A 20,345-nucleotide genomic window follows, 5' to 3' on the forward strand; every position below is an offset into this window, starting at 1 on the left:
GGGGAACTGCCACAAAAATAGCCCTCATTACGTAGTTTGAAGAAATACAATTTGATGGGTTCCCTGCTGTGCTGCACAGACTGGTTTTTCTTTTCTATCATTGCACTGCTGCACTGGTAAGATGCAAAGTTGACCTTCACTTTTGATCTGAGTTATGTTTAGTTGTGGATAAAAAGTGGACGATTCAAGCACATATGAAAGGTTGTCTTGAAATGGATAATGGAATCTCAACACAACATTAAAATGATCATTATCATAATTTGATTAACCATGGCTTCTACCTAAAACAGATAACAAAACAAAACAAAGCCCTTCATCATTCACATGAAATCGTTTAAAAAGTTGTAAAAAAAAATATATATATATATACCAAGTGATTTTAAGTGGTGTTTACGGTGTGTCATAAGGCACTTAAGTACAGAAAGGCAGCTGACCAACTTTAGAGAGAAGAAGCTGTGTTAAAAAGGCTGGTTACACAACATTCGGTTCTGATAAAGATAATGAAATAACCTATAGCTTTAAAAGTCAAGACATCTCAGCCTCTGTTGCTGCACAGTAATTCCGCACGTCTTCAACACGTCCCATAACTACACTATGTACATACAAATGACTGAAATATCCATTTAAGATTGCTAATGTGCTGTAGCCTTCAACCCATACATTTCCTCTGAGAGGTCAAAGAGCAGTGCTGTCTGCTGTGCTGTGCCTCTGTTGTGGTAGTTTGGGCCTTGATGAAGTGCACTTTGTAATGATTAAGAGAACCATACAGACGTATAGTACACTGAACCTACATGCACTTCCACTGACAGCCTGAGTATAGCCTCCAGATGATGGGTGCCAGGCTCTGGGCAAAGTGCTGATGCTGTACATAAACATGTCATGGGTCACTTCAGCAACAAGGTCAGTGTAAAGGAGTCCTATTTGCTGTAAATGTTCTGCTCATAGCAGTATCATAGTGTACAGTGTACACGTTTTACATTTTGTAACACTGTGCAAAACACAGCAGAGGTCAGTAAGTATGTAAGTATCAGATTCTGAAGTGAGCTGAATCCAGTAAATTGTAAAAATAGTAAAACTTTATCTGCCATGATACTTATCCATACAGAGTTGAAATGCCCAATAACTTAGTAAAGACTGTTTTACTATGTTTCTGCCTTATTTACTATGTTACAGTCATTCTCATTCTCACACCAGCACTCTATCCTTGGCCCATCCTTGCTCCCTGCTTTCTGCCCTTGGTTTTGTGCAGACATTATTGGCATGCGTGTTGTCGATGCTCTCTCTCCATTCCAAGGAGGTGAATGTCAAACTACAGCATTGCATCCTCAGTCACAGCTGTCGCTATCTCTGGAGACACACAAGCACTTAGGGGGAATGTGGGAGTGAGGGCAAAATAGGGAGATGGGAGAGGAGACAGCTAAAGAGGAGATGAAAACAGTGCCCATCAAGGCATTATATTTTAAAGAACAATTTAGTGTTTTATGTTTTCAACAAAATACTCTTAAGATATTATTTGCTTGGTAGATGGTAGACACTGATATAATGACACACTGTTAAGAACAAAATTACCTTTGGAGGACGGTCTCTCAGTCAAGAGGCTGAAACGAGCCAACTGGACTAGAGTGAAAATGTGCAAACCTGAAGAAACAATGGTTCCCACTTGTTTTATTATACTGGATATGTATTCACAAACAATCACCCCCCAGTGGTGAAACCATCAAAAACAGCTCAGCATGTAGCCTGGGATCGAACAACCTGCCATGTGTCAGATCTGCTGATTATAGATTCATGAATTCTTGCTTCAATTTGGTGAAGAGACAAGACAAACTGCAGTCATACCTTCTTCTAGCATGCTGTTGCTTGGCTCGAGAGCATTTTAGACTCTATTTCATATTATCTATATTGACTGATGCTTTTTCATGGCAAGATTATGATCCAAGTCCTCCTATACCACAAATATCAAGAAGCAGATACCATGCCATCTAGTATAAAAGATACAAGCACATTATGTGGATTTGGGTTTACCTGACAAAAACTACTGTATAGTATCACCAGAGATAAATGTGGCTGTCAGAGAACAGTCATTCTTATACATTTGTATAGCTGGTATAGACAGAAGGGGTGGACTGAAACAAGGAGGAGGACAGAAGATCAGCTGCATTGATAATAGCTTGGATGATGGATGGTAGGATATTCTAAGAGTGCACATCTATTACTACATATAAAACAAGCTGCACAGAGCTAAATGATCTCGCCAAGCAAGACGAAGTGAGACCGGAAAAATCAGAGTAAATAAGGCAGAAACAATTGGGGACAAAAAAAAAACAAAAAACATTTGAGGTGTTCAGACAAACTCCTATTTCCTCCAGGCATAGATGGTTTCCTACCACTAACAGTAAATGCACTCTGGAATAATGATGCAATCCCATGGCCATTGAATACATGATGCTTTACTTGACTGACAAGCGGAAGAGCTGCTTGTACCTCTGAGAATGCTGCTGCTCCTCAAAACAATATCCAAGCATAACTGCAGCCATCCTGTTATTCTGCTCATAAAAATTATTTTCATTAGTTTAGTCCGATTCCCTTTTGGGTATAGCATGGTAAGTGACTGACATATAGAAAAGAGGTGACATTTGTAAAAGCAGCCAAACAAGTTCTGATTCATGCCTACGGTTAGAGGAGCCTCGTATATTCTGCATATATATATTCTATATATTTGGGACTACTACTGACAAATGCAATGGGAGAAACAGTGTATACAGTGGCCCCTCGCTTTAACGCGGTTCACCTTTTGCGGCTTTGCAGTTTCTCGGATTTATTTATAGTAAAATTTAGCATGTTTTTTTTTGTTTACAGCGCACTGTGTTCTGCGTCCTGATTGGCTGTAGACCATTGTAAATCAATCTACGAAGGTTTGAACTTTAAGAGTGTTTAAACATAAGAGAAGTGTGAAAATGTTCATGCCTGCCTGAGAAAGTGTATAAAGTGTGTAGTGAGGGGTTTTACAGCCTTAAAACATCGATAATAATTGTACAAAATAAAGCTGACATCTTTGCGGATTTTGCCTATTGCGGGTTATTTTTAGAATCTAACTCCCGCGATTAACGAGGGTCCACTGTAGGGCATTGAGGTGTGACCAATCATGAAATAAAACAGGGATGCTATAGATACACAGTCTCAACAAAGTTTTGTGTGCAGCCAGGCCGAAAACTCACAGACAGATTATACAGATTATAACTGTGTCTGTGTGTAGATCTTTCTTTAAATGTTGTTTATGCAAATGATTTATTTTTGGCATTTTTATTAGAGACAAAATGTCACAATTAACCCATGAAGCATTCAAGGACCATTGGAAAGTGGCACTTTGCCTGCTGTCTCAGCCACTCCTTTGTGTTTTTGTCTTCTCTACAGGTGCGCTGGGCGGAGCACTGGAGCCGAGTGGAGGCACCTGCTTTCCATTGACTAATCAACCCACCTGCTCGTATGGACCCCTCACTCCCCCACTCATCGCCAGTTCCTCCTCCAAAGTAGTACCTGAATTCTAGTTACATGTTTTCTGTTGCCCGCCTGGCTCTGGCCTTCTTCCCTGCCACAGCTACAGTCCTCAGTGTACTCTTTCCATCATGATTTTGGATCTCTGCTGTGGACGCTTCCAGTTGTTTTGGGTGTAAATAAATCTAGCTTTAAACCAGAGAGACCTGTGTCTGGATCCTTCTAGTCACCACATGACATATAGTTTAGACCAACTGGTTTGTGATGTTTTTAACAAATGCCTATTTCTGTGCATAGTTATTCTTCAACTAATAAAAAACGAATGCAACAAAGTTGCTTTGTCTGTCTGAGAGGTTTAGAGTGTTACATCAGCTCAGTTGTCAGTCATCTGCCGGCTCCAGAAGTGCTGTAAAAAGCTTCACTAACATCACACTCACTTCAACATATCTGCTGAAGTCAGCACACACTCATCCTAATTATTGGCAGTGACAGCCAAGGTGTGCGATGACCTCACCAAAACTGCTGCTGCCACTGATGCTCCACTGTACTGCAGTCACATGTGACTGCAGTGTCTTGTAGTGTAACACACACACACACACTCAGGAATGCAAAATGTGATCTCTGGCCATGCACAGACACACACACGTACAGTAAAAGTATACACACTGCAGGGATGTGTTATCATGCCTCAGCAAACACAGCTCTGTCCCAGCTTGACAGAAACACAAGCATACTGCAGTAACTTCGCCTCCATTGTGCTGCCACATGAGCCCAGAATGAACTACATTTTACTCTCTGTGTAAACCAGAATGATCCTATCGCCAAGGTCAATTAAAGCATTATAATGTATTTTTGTGTGCAAAACAAATTTCCCTTTTTAATTTTAGTACATTGACACCCTCATTTTAAGAATCTTGAAATGCTCAGGGAGAAACGGCGAGACAGGAGTAATGGTTTGTCCTCAGTGACACTCAGTTCATTTTGCAGAAGTCTGGTTTTTAACAGCCCTTCATCAAAAATGAGACCCAACACCACCACATTATTTGGAGTGATAAGAAAGAACTACTCCCCGTGAGAACACGTATGAAAAGTAAAGTAGGCAGCTGATGAAAATGAAAGATTAAGAGATGAGGCTTGCCTCAGACTATAGATCTCAGTGATTGGAAGTGTTTCTGACATGTGACTGCGACCATCCAACTAGATATGCCAATATGTCAGTCTGGCACACTATAATGTCAGAAATATTTTCTATTAATATATTTAACCAGAAGTCATGCTTCATACTGTTAAACAACCAGAACACAGAAACTGAATGCCTGATGTATGCTTTCAGACCCGCATTTTAAACACATCCCAATGCTGAGTTACATAAAGTTGCCATGATAGCAACATGAACGTTTTAAGATTTTTTTTTCTAGCAAATTTACTACATGACTACATGTTCTCCTACATGCTATTTGACTGATATAATAATAATTTGACTGATAATAGTAATAAGGAGTGACAGAGACATTAAAATCATGTGTGCTACGATGCATTATGATGCACGCTTGTGGTCCTGCAGTATAAAAACAGTTGATAAACCCTGTGGTAGAACATCTGCTGGCAGCAGTCGTACTGCGTGTCATGTCATACCCCAAAGCCACACACAGGATGGAGCCTACAGAACTGTTTATAGTCACCAGAGTTTTAAATAGTCTGTCACATTCACACATGTGTTTCCAGCACTAAAGACTCATCGCTCCTTAACACACTGACCTAATCATCACCCTGACACTTAATGATTATTATGAGTAGAAACTCTTGCGCCAACTGTTATTGTAAGAATAAAAGCACACATACAGCCTGAGGATGTATGCCTGCTTCCAGTTATCATTATCATACCAGCTGTGCATGGGCATGTCAGGGGCAGCGTGAGATGGTACGACCGGCTGATGGCTTATCATAAAGGATTAAAAAAAAACATGCACGCAACTTAGCCTGATGTGCCATCTGTGTTTAGGATCACAGTTATCACACCTATCAACATGACCTCATCTATTTCTGGATGTATGCAGCTATATGTACCATCTCAGCAACATGATAGATAACATAATATACCACATTAAATGCTTTATAAGATGTGGAATTTTTTATTTCTGTTAAACACAGTTCCTCATGGATACATCATTTTTTTATCTTCTATCTTATTATAAGTAAAAACACACTATATAGTATGCTATTAGGTCACACCACTTTGGACATTAACAGCAGATAGATTTTTTTACACTATCATTAAAATATTGGCAGTGCCAAAGTGAGGAGTTTTTTCTTTCAATATATTTTACTGACATTTCCATCTACTAGCCATGAATCGGGGACGTGTGATCTTAAGATGCTAATGCAGCACCGTGTCCAGGCTGACACAGCCTCATAATGACAGGAAGGGAGTGAGAGAGGGGAGACTGGAGGGAGAGAGCAGGAGAGAAAAACAGACAAAATAAATGAGGTTAAGGGCCAAAAGACAGGGAAGCAGAAAGAAGACACCAGAGAGATAAAGACAAAGCTCCTACAGCTAATTTAAGTCTAGACAGAGTTGGCCAAAGTGTCAAAGCAATTACACTTAATCTTTTAAGCAACACACACTATGAGGATCCCTGATGGCTGTGCCATAAACCTGACCTGTGTGCAATACACGCAATGATACTAACAAAGAAGTCCAAACTATTATTCCATTCTAAATCCAGCCAAAGGCACCAGCATGTTCCAGTAAGCTGTACCCTGCACTGTGTCCAACATTAATTATTCTCTCTATATCTCTGTAGCAACCATGGGAAATGGCTAATTAAAGCAACATTTGTTCAAATGTAACATTAATAAATTACCAAAGCATTTCAGCATTAACATGCAAGTGATCAGTAAAACACCGGGCATGGGCAACCTGACTGTGACCTAACACCCAGAAAGTTTACGACAGAATACATCACTAAATACAGCAGCAGTGATTTTTTTAAAAGTGTCTTAACAAGGCAGCCGCTAACAAAGGAGGATATGCTGAGGTCACAAGCAATTTCTTTTAGGTATATGAAATCATAAGACTTAAAAAAATTCAGAAACTTATGGTTTATTTTTTACATAAAACCTAAACCCATATGAAAAATCCACTTATATGAGGTTGGCCAACAACAGCACACACATGGCCTCTGAGTCACAGTGCTGTGACAACTGTGTTGTATGACAACTGGACACTCTACAAAAAGCCCTTCAGTGTATATGGTGACAGTCACTAGCTGCTGATATCATAGTTATTCAGCCATAGGCTTGAATACAAAAAAAAACGAATGCCACATCATTTTTCTGGCTTGCTAAACCCGATGTTAGCACTGTCATGTGAGCTAAGTCTCTGTAGTAGCTGCTAACCAGTCAGAAGACCAAAAGAACACAAATACTACAGCACAAAGGACCCCTCTCCCCTTGAAGTTTGGACAAACCCCCCTCTATAGGCTATAATAATCCATGTCTCTGTGCATCTACAAGGCTTTTGTGTCTGCTCTATTTAACTCTCCAGCCTGGATGACCCTCCGTCTTTCCATCTAGTCTTTATCGAACCCAGAAGTTCATTTTCATCCATATAAGTTCACCTCTACTCTTCTGGGCAGCTCAGTTTTTGGGTGTGACACTCTAGTTAATGTTCGTACGCTCTGAAACTCAGGAAATATTTCAGAGAGGTTACCGTATGCGTGCTAGTAACAGACAGGGACATTTTGTGCTGAAGCTTTGGGCCTGATTCAATGAGCTGTGTGGGATATCCCTCTGCCAGCTACAGATATCATCAGTCTTAGCACAGCTTTACACAACTTTATCTTCCGATAGAGATCTGAGATATATGTATCACAAACCCATACAAAAATCAAGGGGGAACCAAATGGATCAGTATAACAGACATACGCCATAAAGCGTCCAGTTCAACATGTTCTGTTGTAGTGTTTTTTAATTTGTTTTCCAACCTTTCAGGGGTGAGATGTCTCTCCTTATTAAATAAAGGGAAAAAAAACCTTAAAATACGTCTCAAAGATGCCTTCAAACCACCTCAAGTCTGACCTACTTCAGACAAAGTGACATCCCCTACAGGGATCAACATCACATTAAGAAAAGCACGGAGCCCATTTTCACATCTTTGCATAAACACTTGTGGCAACTCACCACTCTTGGTGTCCTTTCCATCCAGCAGTGGCCGGTAGTCGCTCTTGGAGACCGTCTCTCCCACTTTGTCATCAAAGCTCTCTTTCTCCAGCGTGGCCACAAAATCTCTCTTCAGCAGGGCCTCGGCAGGGGCCCCACCAGGGACCCCACCTCCACCCCCACCCAGAGCGTCTCGCAGGCTCAGGTCCATAGTCCTGTTACTGGAGAGAAAATGGAAGAAGTGCTTTTAGGATTCTCACACAACCTTTTCAAAGCCCTTCACTGTTAAAGTCGAACTTAGCTCTTCTCATTTTTTTCACATGACATGTTTTTAATATTAAAACTGTTCTTAAATGTATAACATTCTCACCATGTTGTTAGCCTGTTTACTCACAATATATGTCTTGACTTCCTCCAAAAAACCTCCTTTCCTTCTCCTTTTTGTTGGTCTCATTTCCATGCTAACAACTGTTTTGCTAACACCACAAAAATACCACGAGCTAACACTTGTGCTAACTTACTTCTGGGTTATGCTACCAGTTGTTTTTAAACAGAGAAATCTGGGTTTTCTCAGTAGTTCACTTAAAGTAAAGTCATACAGTTGTTTAGTGTGAGCTGAGGTTGGTTATTTAATCCTCAAAGTGCAGAGAACACCACAGCTAGCAAAGATGCTACACGGCTAATGTGCTCTGATGTTACAGAACTTTGCAGGTGGAAGGAACCAAGTAGTCTGAACACAGAGGGGGGTTTGAGTCTACCTGTCCGATAATTATGCTAAAAATAGCACATTTGCTTTAATGATTTTATTATGAATAGTTCTACATTTAAAAATAACACATTAAATAAATTAGTTTTTATGTATTACTTATTTTTAAACTATAAAACTGTTTCAGTCAACGACGTGAGAAAGCATCCTGGGTATTAATGTGAGCTTGGCCAAAATACAACATTATCAACTCAGTGTTTTGTTAAATGTCAAAGTGATTGTTAGCCAGGAATAGAAGCACTGGGGGGAGTGATTCACTTACACATACTGACACTTTTTATACTACAGCATCTTCAAGTTAGCTGATCAGTGGTGCGTTCAAAACCTGCCGCTTTGTGGGACACGTTGCTCAGAGTTAAAAGCTGAGAAATTATCAAAATTATTTTCCATCATGTTTTTTTTTTGTATGACCAATAATTTCAGCTGACAAGTTTGTGGGGTTTCTTTTCCAACTTGTTAAAAACATGAAATACACACAGCATCTCAACATTTAGACAGACTGACCCCTGAACAAACTCTTTTCCCTTTCTGTCCTCCCTCCATCCACACTCTGAGCAAACAAGCCATCATTGTGCTGCGCAACTCTAGCACACACACACACACACACACACACACACACACACACACACACACACTGTATGGCCAGCAGCCAGGATGAGGACATACAGTAGAGTGTTTGCAGGCCTTGAGTAGAACTGTAGGCCATTGTTTCAGGAGGACAGTGGACACCTCACACGACTCCACTCTCACTGTGGTTTTCTACATTTTTCTTGTTATTTGATTTGAAACATTTTATTGATTCAGTCTTCTAATTTCTGCTAAACCCACACGTTTCCCCAAGTTTTCATAATCACAGGATGCACACAATAATTCTGTAAATTCTAATATACAAATGGACCAACCCTAAATAGAAGCTTCATAACCTCCATCGCCCTCTTCAGCACTATTTATCGCTCCATTGGAGAGGTTTCATAAGCCTGATTATTCAGTGGACTGGAGTTGAACTTTTTTTGTTTATTTTTCTCTGTACTGACTCAAAACAACCATTTTATTTGGTTTAAATGCATGTATTTATGTAACCATGGCAATTACATTATAAAATAATCTGCAGCCAATTATTATTCATATTATAATTTTGTCTCAGGAGTAGGTGGTAAGACAGGGTTAATAGGGCAGAGTTGACTTAAAATGTTCAAATGTCAGTACAAGAAGTGGTCTTCATGTACGTTGGAAATACAATTACATGTCTATGATCAAAATATTAAAGGTAAAAACGGTGAGTACGTGACAAAGAACGACAGGAATGATGATGATGAAGATGAAGAGTTGGCAGGCGAGACATCTGTTGCACTCTGAGCGATTAAAAACTATCTTTGTAACAACAATCCCGAGCACCAACATCCGCCACCTCGTCCGTCCTCTGTGAACCCAGCAGTCTGCTGTGTAATCATCTCAGCCTCCAAAACACTGACAACTCTCATACACACACACACACACACAGGCCAACGACTGGCAGTAAATCAAACACTTTTATACTACTGAAATTTGATTAATACTACAAAATATGTCTTGATTAATATATTTAGGATTGAAATAAAAGATAAAACAATAAAACAAACTTTATCTGAGTGTAAAACGTTTTCAATATTTACCAGTAATGAGGAAAACCTGTATAGATACTGACGTGTTTGTTACTGCCACAAACAAGTGTTCCACTCTCCTGCTAGTTACATGTGTTACAGGTGTGCAGATTTGATTAGCTTTGGGATAGGGATGTCCCGATTAGGTTTTTTGCCCCCGGGTCCGAGTCATTTGATTTTGAGTATCTGCCGATACCGAGTCCTGATCCGATACTTTTAGGGTTCTCTACAAAGGCGAATGGCAGGTCACCCATTGTGATCATCTGTGCTATCTTAGCTGTGATGTCCTGCGCCTTCGTGCTGTGACGCGCATTTTTTTCTGTTCTCTTCAAACCTATTATGTGTTACTGCTCGCATTTCTTTTTACATAAGGAAAACTCTGTGTGTGTGTGTGTCCCGAGAGGAGCGCATTGCCACAGACTATACTTCATCCATCCCCAAACTGGGAAATTTCATCCAAGTCTTGAACCCAGGACCTCTCACATCCAAAGTGACAATCATACCCCTAGACAACAAACCAGAGAGTCATTGATAGCCCTAATACATATATATCTAAGTACTGATCAGGACGTGATCGGATCTGGACATCCCTACTTTACGGTTGCATCTAAACCTATTGTTTGATTCTGTTGGTATTGTTGTGTTGTGTACTATAAATGAAGTGCAATGAGCACAGTGACAAAGACGGTTTTAATTAAAAAAACAAACTGAAGAAACCTGGGAGTAACAGATAGATAGAACAGATCTAAGGTGCAGACCTAGAGAACTGACTGTATGATCAGACACAGCTGTGAGACAGACGAATAAAGAATCTCTATACTAACAGATATGTACATAATAAAGGGTAATACAAAAATAATAAATAGACAAATAATAAACAATAAAAACATCAGTTATAAAATTAGATCGGAAGTGGTGAAGAGTCAACTTGTCATCCCACCACTGCAGAAAACAGCTGCTTGTGCTCCACAGAGGTTTATCTTTGCAGCTGAGCCGCAGGTCAGTGCAGCTCTGCGATGACTCAGTACAATATCTGAGTCTGTGCTAATGATGTAACAGCAGTGAATGGAGAGGTTAGTGGCCTCGGGGAGCCACTTCTCCCTGCATTCATGCTGCTTGTTGCCATCTGAAATTGTCTCCATTCATTCATGTCTGTGTTATCATTATAAAAGGATCTCGCTGAATGTTTAACCCTAAATTTAGCTTCATATTATGAAATGAATAAGGCCATGGTTTGAAGTTAGTAGTTTATTTACTGTATAAATATATTTGATTTGATTTTATGAGGACCATAACATTGTAAAGCATTTTCCACTCAGTATAATCACGCATCGTTAGCACGCACCCGGGCCCGTGCGCTGACAAACGGAGACGTACATATCTGCTGTAACAGCACTTTGTGTATCAGCCCGGAGTTCACTGAAGGACAGCAAGTGGACAACACTGCAGCTTTCAGTTTGCCTGTCCGGCCTACTTGAGGGTTCAGGCAAAGTTCAAGAAAGAGTAAGACAGGAGGACAGAGAAAGAGTGGGAGAATAATGGAGGGTGTGTTTGTGTTCTTGTTATTGCACAAAATATTCTATCATCAACACCTCAGATAAAGAAGGAGATTGTCCGTCTGTGCTTTAGTTATTTAGTAAGGTCTTTCCTGTGAATGGTTTATAAGTAGCTGAATGTTCCAGTGTAAAATAATGTAGACATTACTAAATAATGTCATGGCAACGCAGCACAACTTCAGCCTGAGTGAAGGGACTCACTCACAGGAGCATAGTGTGTGACTTCTGGAGGAAAACTGTCCTCTAAAAAACAAAAAACTAAAATTGGTAATAGTCCATTAAACTGCATTTTATGCAATATTAATGCAGCAATAACTATCTAAAAAAAAAGCAGTTTAAACTCATTGCACCATCTCCCAGGGACATAAACTTGGCTCTGGGGCCATATAGATAGATATAACAAGTCACCTTAAAAGTACAGATTCAGTGTAATGGTATGTGTGCTGAGTTGCTCTGCTTAAAACTGCTGATAGTGGACATTTTAGGTAGAGAAGGAATTATTCAAATTTCAGGATGAATATTAATAGATAGTAGAAAATATATAGATATGATAGGCCCCATGACTCTTCCTGACATCCAATCATGTATATCCAAAGCAGACTAAGATGTAAATGCATTATTATTGTTGTATTCATCGATCACCTTGCTTCATTACATAAATAAAACTGAATCAAAATAAAAAGTACAGCTTTAAAGAGCTGCTTTTAGCTCATTTTAGCCAAGGCTAAAAGTAAGTATAAGTGGTTTAAATATTTAATGTTAGCCAACGGTTAGTATGTGTAGTTTAATGGTCTTACTGTATGTTTTATTCATAAAGAGGTTCTGATAATTAATGCTAACTGTAACGCTCTCTGGCTTTAAGGTCACGGCAAAGTTGTCTTTGTGTGTCATCATGGTAATAATGGACTTGTCCTCTGAGTGCAGTGCATTAGTCGAACCTGGCAGACATGATAAACAGGATAAGACCCATGAAGACAGCTGAAATGTGTCTGGAGGTCTGTTAGCCAGCTAGAAAAAAAGTGATGATCATGTCAGGATACATATTTGTAGAGAGATCTCTCCTTTTCTGCACCAATGCCCCTGATGGCAGGAAGCACATTTATCTAAAAGTGATGAGAAAAGAATCCCGCTCATCGATTCAGGACCGAGAGGTGGAAATAAAGTGCAGCACTGCAGGCTGTGACGATTTTCATCTCTCAGACTCATGCTGTCTACTAACGTGTTAACAAAATCCCATCATGGCTGCCCAGTCAGTCGCCATGGTGACTCAGCAGCTCAGCGCTGTCTCCCTCTTGATGGGCACGAGCTCCGACACACCCACACACCCACACACACAGTGTGTCTCTGATGAGCAGCAGTTTAGATTACTGCTGACACACACACACCATCAGTATATGACAGAAAGGTGCAGACAGTCAGCTTATTCAACGGGCCTGATTACAAACTGCGCAGATCTGTCAGATGTGGTTGTGTGTGAGTTGGGCTGTGTTTTCAAAGTGATGAAGAAAATCAGAAACACACAGAGGAGACTGGAGGAGCCAGTAAAGGAGATCATACAGTGGAGATAAAATGTGATGTGTCCGCAATAAATGATCCTGTATCTGTTTCTGTCTTTACTCTGAGTCACATTAATGTTACATCACTCATTCAATGGTCTCTTTTATTCCACATATTCTTCTACAAATCTGATACCCACAATGCACCAGCCATCTGTGTTATGCTAGCGCCTGCATATGTAGCTTTGACGGCCATCATATCATATTTATTAGGATCTTCCAGATTCACATTAAACACGCAGGCATATGTATTAACTAAGTCAATAACAGATAAAAGGAGCTGCTGTGATGCTAATAAAATGATAGATGAGAGTATCTACAAGCTGAATTGTGGGTAACATCTGGTCTGGGTGCATTCTGAAGTTCCCTCTGCATCCTTTAGGGGCTGGTTCCAAAAAATCAAATTCTACAAAGTACCGACAAAGTATGTAAGCCATACCTTGTCGGAATTTATCCAGATTTGGGCTGGGTCGATGGGTAATGACATCATGGGATGGGATCAGGAACAGGCATGGGCAACGTTAACATCTCAGTTATCAGAATGAAATCGGCTAGATCTCTTAGAAAACATAATAAACGTAACAAGAAGCTATAGTTGTGTTTTCTAGCCAGGTTTGTTCATGTCATTCATGTTCATGACACAATTCCTGTTCTCTATGCCAAATCCATGCTCTATGACTTATACAGGTTCTAATGTGGATGCAGGGGGGGACATTTTGTACTCGTCCTTCCCTCACACTGCTGCGCCGTCTGATGTCAGGTCTGATCTCAAACTCTACGATCAGCAGGACAGAAGTGACCTTTGCTTGTTTAAAATCCCGAACGCGCACTGATGGGAGCGCTCAGGAAAAGGATGATAAGGATGAGAGGGGCACAGTGTTTCCCCGGCTCTACTGTACCACACCATGTCAGGTCTGATCTGGATCTCAGGCTCTCCCCTCAGCAATGAGAGAATGGCCTTTGTTGTTTTCTCTATAGTCTCTCTTTGATCCATTCACTGCACCTCTAATGTCGAGTCGAGTCAAGTCAGAAGGCTACTTACAGTCATATATAGTGAAGTGTATGTTTGCTGTATTTAAAATGTTCTTACTCACTATGTGAGGCTCCGCCACACATAATGTAGCAACAGTGTGTGAACTCTCGAGTTCAACGCGGTCCTTTCACTTTCACAAAGATGGTTCACTTTTCTCCAAGACGCATCACCACGGTAACAAGCAGGAGCAGGTTCAAGTTCAGTCTGTTTAACGGGCCCACCTACTCACTACTCCTCAAATGAACAAAAACTCTGCGTGCACTTTCAGCAGCACTGAGATAACAGCTCAATTAATGACAAATGTTATTAGCTACACAATCATTTCCCAACTTCTTCCATCAATATATGTTTGCAGGTCCTTCAGGCGCCCTGCTGTGACAGTAAAAACGCTCTCTGAATAATAGGTCACGACTTACATAATTCTCAAAGGGTCTTCAATAATGAATTGATGTTACTATTGCTCATGAAGTGGGACTGCTGCAGCACTGTGGGAAGCTGACACACTCATTTTTCTTACTGTTGATCTTCCCACAACTGCAGAGTAATATCTCTATGTCAATACTGCTTTTCTGATAGTGTTGGTGACATCATAGCGTTCAGTCATACTATATAGTTTAAATGTACTGAATAGCATGTTCACATTAAAGTAGTGACGGGTTCAGTATTAGCTACAGCTACCAATAAATGTTATATTTTCTGTCCACATATGCTTTAACTTACTCCCTGAATTGAACAGTGAATTTACGTACAATATGTGATCTCATTTAAAGCATTATTCTTCTCCAAAAAAACACATTGTATTCACTAGACAGCCGCTTGCTTTGCATGCTGCAACTTGAAATATGCCCAGCAAATCCGAGGTGCCATGAAAGGCGCTGGGATGCCACCAGGAGCAACATAGAGCTTAGTGACTTCCCCAGAGGCTGAGGATCAAACTGCCAGACTACGAGCAGTGGACAGCCTGCTCAACCACCTGAGCCACAGCCACACAAACTCAGCTAATCATAGTATTGCACATTCAGAGTTCATCATGCATGTACACTTCACATTTATCACAGAAGGCTGTCCACACAGCTGCAAGGTGACAGCGCAGTCTTCCTTAGGCTGCAACGACACTGTGTTGCCCCCAACATCATTGTTAGATGATGCTGCAGTACTGCCTCAACCTGGCCTGGATCCATATATGCCACGGAATATATGCCTCACTGCGTGGATAAGAGTTATACCTGGTTGGATGACTTCCTGCCTGGTTGGCTGGTAATCTGAGCGGGATTGTATGTAATCCCACCAATCCCTAAAACAGAAATGATGGCATCATCATCATGACAACAGCCATGCATTAGAACATCTCTGATAATCCAACCAGCTTCCTGTTAGCATCCGTCTGTCTTCTTTATATTTCATTACAAAACAGTGAAGTAACCAAACATCCTGGGGTTTGCTCATCATTCAATGTCCTAAACAGGTGTTTCTCACTGCACCTAGGTCCAAATGTATCACTGGCAAATCATGTATGATCGGCCTCTCTGTGGATTTGATGTTACTATGAGTGAAGCTGTTTTACTGGTGCATTGTGGGTAATCTCAAACTATTTGCCTTTGCACACCAGTCACATACTGTCTCATATCAATAAAGCTTGTCAGTCTAATATTGACACTGTGAACATTTACTTGTTTTTTTTAACATCATCAGCTATATGAGGATTATTTCTTTAAAATGTGATGCATTTTCTATGCAGCATTTCAGTATTGGCCAATGATGGCTTTTAATAAATGTACATAATATTGATATCAGCATTGACAATTGCCTAAAATGGGGTTGGACATCATTGACATATCAGATATTGGCAAAAGAAAAATGACAAATTAGCCTTTATTTATACTTTCTTACTGAACAGTGTTGACTGTGCTGACTTGTCCTGTTATTTTGGTGTAACTTACATTCATTCTACACTGCATGATATGGGGAGTTAAATGATGGAGTCTATACATTTTTAAAGTTTGCTCCCAGGTGTCTTTCTTTGCATGTATATGCAATATTGTCTATGCATGTGCTTTATAATGGGAACAGCAGCTAAATTCTGTGCAAAAGTGGGACACATTCAGAGGTATATATACTCTGTTTTCCACTAAATCTCTTATGCTTCAATAACAAAAACACAAACTCTTCTGATTTTTTTTCACCTATTTTTCACCTATGGGTAAAAACAAGGGACAGATTGCAATGGACACACAAGACATGACCGATAAATGATCATGAACACAAGCCATGTGACTTAAGAATATCTCAGACCTGTGTTTAGTGATGAGAAAACTGCCCTTAAAGTCTTACTTGAAACATCACTGTCATTTTTTTTTTACTTTCAATTACATTGTCTTGTTGGGCCCTCTTCTCCTACTAACGTTTAAAAGGCACCCGAGTGGAAAATTAGACCCACCAGCTGTTTATCTCAATGAACCAAACTTCTAATGGAGCATTGCAGGAGCAGATGGAATTCCACTTCATATAAAAGTTAGCCTAAAACTTTTTCTGGGTTAAGCTAAGCTACGATACACAGCCCACCTTCAGACCGTCCTCATCAGTCTGAACGTGACATGGGGTTGATATTTCAGTCCTTGAAAACAGAACATGCAAACATATTTCTCCAGCCATGTCTCTATTTCTATATAGAGGCGGGTTTCCCTTGTAAAATCTGTTTATCGTTAATGTGTTGTAAAATGATCTTACTCCATCAACAGAACAACAGGTGAAAACAAAACAGCTTGTGGTGCCAGGGGGACTTGGACACTAGACTCCTGACTCCCAGAGTCTGCTGCATTGTATCACCAGCCCAAACTTACCTCCTAACACAGACTTTTGCAACAGTATTGATCTCATGTTTAGATGATTTCAGGCAACACAATCCTATGTGTTTAATAGCATATATGAGCATAATGTCGTCCATATGTTCAGTTAGCACAAATGTAACCATCACTCATATCTGGCGCATGAATTATCAAACATGCCTTTTTTTTTTAATTTGAGGACATGTTGCCCAACTTTGACAGCAGGGACAGAAACTTGTTGTCAAACATCTAAGGCCCCAAATGACTTAATAATACAGTGTGCTAATGCTGCTCATCCAGCATTATAAATAAAAATGGGATGCTAATTCACCCACGAAAAATGTCTGATGTTCTCAGCAATCATATGGTATAGCAGGGTTGTCCCGTAACCGGAAGGTTGGTGGTTCGATCCCAACTCCTCCCTAGTCACTGTTGTGTGTCCTTGGGCAAGACACTTTACCTGCATAGCCTCCAGTGTACGCACTGGTGTATGGCGCTCTTTGCTGGGCTGCCTTGAGCAATTTCCCCATTGTGGGACTAATAAAGGTTTCAATTATTATTATATAAACTATAAAAAACAATTAGAAATATATAGTCTTATAACTATAAACTACAAAAAAATGTATGTAAACAAAATATATATGAGCTCGTATGTAATTACCGTACATGTGTCTTCGTAATTATGGCCATAATTTGTGGTTTATACATAATATTTCTCTTTTCTGTGTAAAACTGCATATGAAGACACATTGGATCAGGAAGGAACTTTTAGCAGGAGTTTCCCACTATATAAATTGTTGTAAAAAGAACATATGGGGAAATCTCTGAGAATTAATAATCAAGCATGATGGTGAAACAGACATCAGTACCCAATTTCCAAGTCCAGACCGCAGACTGACATATAGACTGTAAGACCAGACAAAACGTGTCCTGCCACATGTCATATCTTCAAAGATTTGAGTCAGTGCTGCATCATGGAGCATCATTAAAGCACTTAACATACAGGACAGATACTACAGTGCTGAAACTTTGGAGCGAGTGGTGATGTCCTATTTAATGATGGACCAAAAATGCATTTATCATGACTTGTTAGGTCTTATGTGAAATAAAGTGAAGACAGAAAGAGCCACAGAGGGGAAAATATGAGCATCGATGGAACAATGTGTGCTAATCCACACAGAGGATGCAGTGTGTGTGGAGCGGGGAGGGTGGTGCTGGGGGTATTATTGTATAACGGCAGGCTTAGGAGTCCCTATAGAACAGCAGTGAGTCTTTCTAAAACTGGTGTAACATCAGGGGGAAAAAAAAAATTGCCTTTATATAACACAAGGCCTGGACTGTGCTGCCAACACACTCCTACAGTATAAGCACACATCATTATCTGTGGTCCCATATAGGAATATTATATAAATACACAATCTGCAGTGTGTACGCTCATGATGGATTTATAAGGAGCACTCCCAGGACCAGGTTTAGTCAACAGGAGGGGTGCACCATCCCGACTGCGGCACCACCACCATAACAAAGAGACTGGAATCCACGGACCTCTGCATGAGACACAGAACCCCCCCACCTCTCCTCCTCCTCCTCCTCCTCCTCACACGCCCACTATCCTCAGCCATTGTTGATGGGAGACACGGATGTCTACAGAGCCCGGCCGCCATACAAGCAGCTACATATGGGCCTATATCCACACTATATCCTGTGCGAGACCTAAATAACGCAATAAATATGACAGCAATGTCATCATTCATTTACACAGGCACGAGAAGGACGGCGCGGCGCGAGGACGCAGGAACCGTGACGCAGTGACACATCTTAAATCAGCTTTAAATAGTGAAACAATCAGCTCCACTCACCGTTTAGACGTCCCGTTTCTATCGCTGAGTGTGTGCGCGTGTGTGTGCGTGTATGTGTGTGTGTGATAGTCAAGAGTGTGTGATGGGGAAAATCTCTCCACCTTTCGCTGCGTGCAGAGCAGACTGGGGCCAGGACTCAGACACAAGACACGCCCACTTTCCCAACAGGCTCAGCCAATCAGGAGGCAGGAGAAAGGAGGGGGGTGGGGGGTGGGGGGTGACGGTCTCTGAATCTGCAGGCAGCAGAGGATGCTGCCGCCTTCATGTACCGTCGAAAATATGAGCGCTGCTCATTTTTAGATACATATATACAAGAATAAAAAAAAAACATATTATAAAGACTTTATTTAATTCTCTGTTTGTCTACGTTAGGTCCAGTACTGTCTGTTTTTTTACAGATCAGATAGATTTACAAGGCTCACAGGGCGATGTAATAAATCAATATCTCTGTCCTCAGTCTCATCATTTTCCCTTCACTCTTCCTTTCCATCTCTCTTCCTATCTCATGCTGATGTTTACCTTGCTCCTGCTGATCTTTTCTTTACTTCCCAGCTTTTTTTTCTTCAGGGGGCACCTGTGATGTTGAGTTCTATCGTTGCTGCAGTAAATACTTTTTTTTTTTTTTTTGCACCAGGTGACATGCACAGCTTTAAACTGCCTCCACTCAGACAGGCTCCAGCCAGCAGGGATGGATAAATTAGGTGTTTTTCCACCCCAGGAATTTGGCCAGGAACTCAGGCCAGGCACAGGATGAAACAATCAGTCTCTCTCCTCACCCAACAAAGACTGTACTTGCGTGTTGGCTCATCTCTCACTTTTTCTCTTCTTTCTTTATTTATATTATTATTATTATGTCTTTACACTTTTTAAAAATGGCTGTATGTACTCATTCTCTTCAGGTACTCTGGCTTCCTCCCACATCCCAAAGATGTGCATGGTAAACTGAACTGGCCACAGGTATGAGTGAGTGCTTATGTTTTGTTTGTTTGTTTGTTTGTTTGTTTGTTTTTTACCTTATTGGTGCAACTACAAGTGAACGATCATGTTGAATTTCCCAACCCCCATTGAAGAGCTGCTGTAGGAAAAGTTCCACGAAAAGGAACAGGCTAGTTCCTGGAGTGGAAAAACACCTAATACTGCCATACATGAGCTGTACGTTCTCTGGGCGTTTTTGTGTCTTATAGTTGCATATTAAACACAAACCCTCACACTTCAAATGGAATACAATAAATATGAAAGATCTGTACAGTCGACTGACTGACTGGATGACTGTGTGAGTTGCTAGCTAGCCAGATGACTGACTGTCTGTTGGAGAGGCAGAGGTTTCTATAGGATTATCTGGGATTATGGCTCCCTTTTCATTTGCTGATCTGGTCTGTAATCTCTCCAAAAAATCACATACGGTTCACAGTACAAAAGCACATATATCAAAATGACAAGGGTCTTTTTGTCTT

The 20,345-nt window shown here is 40.6% G+C and overlaps 1 protein-coding gene across 5 annotated transcripts in view; it reads right to left on the reverse strand.

The window, feature by feature from the left end:
• LOC114449358 (microtubule-associated protein 4-like) overlaps positions 1-18,994 on the reverse strand; it is a 66,111-nt gene extending 47,117 nt beyond the window's left edge. For all 5 annotated transcript variants that reach the window (XR_003671984.1, XM_028426952.1, XM_028426954.1 and 2 more), the window contains exons 1-2: positions 18,892-18,994; positions 7,678-7,877 (exon numbers count right to left, since the gene is read on the reverse strand). Coding sequence is in view for 4 of the 5 variants with exons in the window: in XM_028426952.1 (XP_028282753.1) it covers positions 7,678-7,867 (190 nt within the window). In the remaining variant the exon portion in view is untranslated. The remainder of the gene's footprint in view (positions 1-7,677; positions 7,878-18,891) is intronic.
• Between the last annotated feature and the right edge of the window lie 1,351 nt (positions 18,995-20,345).

The sequence above is a fragment of the Parambassis ranga genome, chromosome 17 (assembly GCF_900634625.1).
Source record: "Parambassis ranga chromosome 17, fParRan2.1, whole genome shotgun sequence".
Classification (NCBI taxonomy): Eukaryota; Metazoa; Chordata; class Actinopteri; family Ambassidae; genus Parambassis; species Parambassis ranga.